Raw genomic sequence first — 4,393 nt, 5'->3', positions numbered from 1 at the left:
CCCAGGCCCTCCCAGGCCCACCCAGGCCCACCCAGGCCCTCCCAGGCCCTACCAGGCCCTACCAGACCCACCAGGCCCTGCCTGGGCCCTGGAACCTGCATTGGCCGTGCATCGCCTCCCGATTTACAGCAGAGCTGAAATGCTAGCCAGTGCCTCTGAGGGCAAAGGGACACAGCTAAGGTCCCAAGTCCCCACGTTGCTGGCAGCTCCAGATCACCACGGCACAGAAAGACCCAGGGCCTCGCTGAGCCATTTCCTTCCTGGCCCTCATTGTCTCTCTCCTCTTTAAGGTAAGAGCTGTGACAAAGGCCAGTCCTTTTTTATTGAAGCACCAGATTCACCAGCCACCTTAGCCTACAGAAGCATAATTCAGAGTAAGTGTGTGTCTGTCACCGCAGACGCCTGCTGACCGGGAGGCGCTGGGCAGGAGGACGGAGTACTTGCCTGCAGCACGGGTGGTGGGGAGCGGGACCACAGAGTGGCCCCAGACGCCGTGAGAAAGCTCCCCGGGTGTCCGTGCGGAGAACCAGTTCATAGCTTAACAGACACAGGGAGGTGAAATCCATGGCAGAGGAAGTGCGTTTCAGGAAGACAATAAGAAACTGACTTAAAACAAACCCAAAGCCAGACGCAGTGGCACAGCCGGTCATCCCAGCAGCTCGAGCGGCTGAGGCAGGCAGATCGCGGGTTCAAGGCCAGCCTCAGCAAAGGGAGGTGCTGAGCAACTCAGTGGGACTCTTCCCTAAATAACATACAAAATAGGGCTGGGGTGTGGCTCAGTGATCGAGGCCCGAGTTCAATCCCCGGTACCAGAAAAACCTCCAACCTTGGGGTGCAAAACAAAGCCACCATCAGGCCAGATGTCACCTACAGGCAGTCTTGGTGGCCTTGGGTTTAAGGTAGCAGTCCCAGAAGTTCCCACCTCTCAGCTGAGGCCGGGTCTTACTTGCCAATAAAATGGTGTCCGCTCATGCAGTCCCCAGGGGCCAGCTGCGGAATGGGCCCACATAAGGCCTCCAGCCCCTGGTTACAACCGCAGTGGGCAGTGGGAGGCATTGGGGTCACATTCTAGGATTCAGGGCATCTTAGGGACAGGCTTTCGCAGGGACTCGGCCACCGGGGTTCTGCTGTGGCGTGGCAGCACCCTGCAGGGCTGGTCAGGTTAGCACTCTGCCCATTCGCTGTTTTCCAGAAATCCAGGAGTTCTGCAGTCCCCGTCAATCAAAAGAGGAGAGCCTCAGCAGTTCCTGAAGCAGGGGACAGAGCCGGGGACCAGGCAGCCCCCAGCTGCAAAACCTCCGGGCAGCACTCGGGTCAGGTGGGGTTGCAGGCAAAGGGACCAGACTCTGGTGCCGCACGAAGTCACGTCCTGAAGACACTTTGATCACCTGTCTGCCACCTTCTTCAGAACACAGCAAAGGGCATTCCTTACACACGTGCCATTTTAAAATAAAAGTGTCTCCTTGAACCTGTCCCACGAGGCCTGCTTCCTGGACACCAAGGGCTGGGGGCCGGGACGGGCTCTTCGGGGAGCCCCCTTGACCACGGAACCCCGTCTAGGCCATCTCTGCCTCTGGTGACAGGTACGCCTGGAGGAAACCGAGGGTGAGCGTGGCCCACTGCAGAGCAGTGGCACCTCTGACCACATGGCCCAGCAGTGGACGGCGTCAGAGCCACCTGAGCGTCCTCTGGGCTGGGCAAACGTGCTGCGGCTGGGAGCCCTTGCAGGTCCCTGGAAGAGCCCCCCCAGGCACGCGGTCTGGCACCGTTAGTAAGTGGGCAGTATGTCCAGTGACCTCCAGGGTCACCTACAAACGACTCAGGGTTTTTGAGAGATGTGAACTCCCAGATGTTTCCAGTGACTTGAGGATGAGACACACAGGAACCGAGACCCATGAGGGAAGAGCAGATCCCGTTCTCCACACCACTCTGGGCATAAAGCAGAGGGCGGGCAAGTCCCCTGTTCTTTCCGCCCGCTCTCCTCCCTGCCTACATGGGGCGGCTGGGGGTGGGGGGCCTGGATTTGCATCTGTTCTGTGTGGGGGAGGTGAGACCCTCCAAAGAGTGACGGCTGCAGAGCCCAGGGCATCTGGCTCGCGCCTGGCTGTGCCCCCAGCCACCTCAGGGCATCGGCAGGAGCCCACCCAGACCATAGGCTCAGTGGGGGCAGGGGCTGTCCCTCCCACCAGCTCCTGGGCCACCAGCCCAGATCGTTTCTCACCGAGTGCTGGTGAGTCTGGAGCCCTGAAGGCCAGCTTCTGAACGTCACCCGGGAGGAGAGTCAGCTCGGCTCTCTGTCCTGCCCGGGAAGCCTGCCGACTGCCCGCCGAGGTCCTGGCACACGGCATTCGGGTTAGGATGGTCCAAGCCATTTCAGCTTGAGTCCCATCGGATTTAAAAGATCTATTTCTCACTTCTGGAAGTTTCTGCTCACTTTAAAAATGTGAGAAGTCTTCCTGATTCTGTCCTTACTTCTGGAGGTTCTAGAAGTCACTCTTCAGTGACTGAATGATGGTGAGGGACAAGTTCCGGAAGATCACACCTAGAGTTGGCCCTCGAGCCTCAGAGCCAGAGGCAGAGTGGAGTGGTGGGTGCTGGTCGGGGGGACCGCACCCGGTTAGTGTTTCACGGGCACAGAGTTCAGTCGGGGCGATTGGACAGGGACAGTGTGATGGTCACACAGCATCGTGCACGCACTTAATGCCAAGAACTGTGCACTTGAAAATAGTTCACGTGCTCCTTTTTGTGTGTGTTTTGCCCCAATAGAAAGTGCCAGCAGCAGCCGGCTGTCAGGTGACCCGCACAGGCCGCTTCCCGCAGGTCAGGAAGGGGGCAGTCCTGGGCGCGAGCTCAGTGACTCACCGTCTGGAACACGGTCTGGGACAGGAGACTGGCCGTGACTCTGCTGATGTCACTCTCGCCTCCCATCTTACAGAGGATGTAGCCGTAGAGGTTGGCGGCTTGGAGCGAGATCCCGGCGATGACAAGGGCCTGGCTCGGCAGAGCAGAGGGGGCTGTGAGGGCCGAGAGAACTGTGCCTGTGCCACCCAGCCTGGCCCGACCCCGTGAAAGGACCCTGCCCGTAGTGACCAGCAGCACTGCCGGACGCCGCCCAGCCCTCAGCCGAGGTCATGCCATTGCCGTCCCATTTCACAGCAGGGAGCAGAAGTGCAGAGCGACTAAAGCTGCCCAGAGGCCACGGGTTCAACTCCACGGGGCATACGCTACACCTGGACGAGTCCCCAAGTCCTTAGACTAGACCACGGCAGTGAACATGCACCTCCAGAATGAAACTCCGACCTCGCAGGCCCATCCCTACCTAGAGGGCCCCCCGTCCAGGCAGGGTGTCGTGTGTGGGTTTGTTTTTTAACAGACTCCTCCCTCGGCCGGACACAATGCTGCACTCCTGCACCCAGTCACCAGGGCCCAGTCAGGAGGAGGCGAGCGCAAGGCCAGCCTGGGCGGCCTAGCGAGACCGGAGCTGTGGCTCGGGTGGAGCAGGCCCGGGCTCCGTCCCTAGCACTGGGGGAGCTTTCCTGAGCCTGGGGACTGGGGATGAAGCTCAGCCTGCACAGGGCTCTGGCTCACTCCTAGCACTGCAAGACATCCATCTAATAAGAACAGAGCTTCTTTGTCACCAACATTACCCATGAGAACCAAGGCCATCAACAACCAAGTGACCGTCAGATGAAGAATGGATAAAGAGAAGCGTCTGCCATACTGTGGAATATTGTTCAGCCACAAAAAGGAATGACCTATGGATACCCGCTACAGCTTGGGCAGACCTTGGAAAGGTGCTAAGCCACAGAAGCCATCACAGACACCACGTATTATGTGATCTCATTTATAGGAAATGTCCCAGAATGGGCAGGTGCCCGGGGCTGGGGGAAAGGGACATAGACTAAAGGTACAGAGTTTGTTTGGGGAGGAAGAAGATGTCCTGAAATGAAGGTGGCGATGCTTGTACAACTCTAAGCTATTGAACTCCAAACTTCCCGGGGCCAAAATGTGCTGGGTGTGACTATCAACAGTGCCACCACGACCTATCAACCAATGACAGTAGTGACAAAACCGCACTCCCACGGCCGGGCTCTGGAGAGCCAGGAGGTCCCGGTGTCCTTTACCAGCCACTTGAGCTTCAGGGAGAACAAGGTGCTGAAGAAAAACAGGGTCCAGATCCCGGGGCAGATGATGAGGCCGAGCCAGAAGATCCGCGCCTCGGCCTCCGTGGCAGCCGTGCTGCTCGGAGAGGCCTGTGGGGGCGAGGAGCGCAGCTTTCAAACCTGGCAGAAGGTGGGCGAAGGCCCCCTGTGGCTCTGGCCACGCGCTCATGTCGCCAGAACTGCTGCCCCCAACCCCGGGCACCAGGGAGCGCCCCCGCCCCCCCCAGCAC

General features: G+C 59.2%; 2 protein-coding genes across 3 annotated transcripts in view; one reads left to right on the top strand and one right to left on the bottom strand.

The window, feature by feature from the left end:
• Nubp1 (NUBP iron-sulfur cluster assembly factor 1, cytosolic) overlaps positions 1-1,473 on the top strand; it is a 15,069-nt gene extending 13,596 nt beyond the window's left edge. For both annotated transcript variants that reach the window (XM_015490723.2, XM_015490722.2), the window contains exons 10-11: positions 291-374; positions 1,193-1,473. In XM_015490723.2, the coding sequence (XP_015346209.1) occupies positions 291-374; positions 1,193-1,251 (143 nt within the window). In that variant the 3' untranslated portion in view covers positions 1,252-1,473. The remainder of the gene's footprint in view (positions 1-290; positions 375-1,192) is intronic.
• Tvp23a (trans-golgi network vesicle protein 23 homolog A) overlaps positions 301-4,393 on the bottom strand; it is a 35,937-nt gene continuing 31,844 nt past the window's right edge. Inside the window, exons 5-7 of the mRNA XM_048790049.1 lie at positions 4,125-4,253; positions 2,863-2,991; positions 301-1,589 (exon numbers count right to left, since the gene is read on the bottom strand). Of these exons, the coding sequence (XP_048646006.1) occupies positions 1,557-1,589; positions 2,863-2,991; positions 4,125-4,253 (291 nt within the window). The 3' untranslated portion in view covers positions 301-1,556. The remainder of the gene's footprint in view (positions 1,590-2,862; positions 2,992-4,124; positions 4,254-4,393) is intronic.

This window comes from Marmota marmota, unplaced genomic scaffold (assembly GCF_001458135.2).
Source record: "Marmota marmota marmota unplaced genomic scaffold, marMar, whole genome shotgun sequence".
In the NCBI taxonomy this organism is placed as follows: Eukaryota; Metazoa; Chordata; class Mammalia; order Rodentia; family Sciuridae; genus Marmota; species Marmota marmota.
Note: the sequence above shows the minus strand (reverse complement) of the source record. Positions and strands in the feature narration are given on the sequence as shown.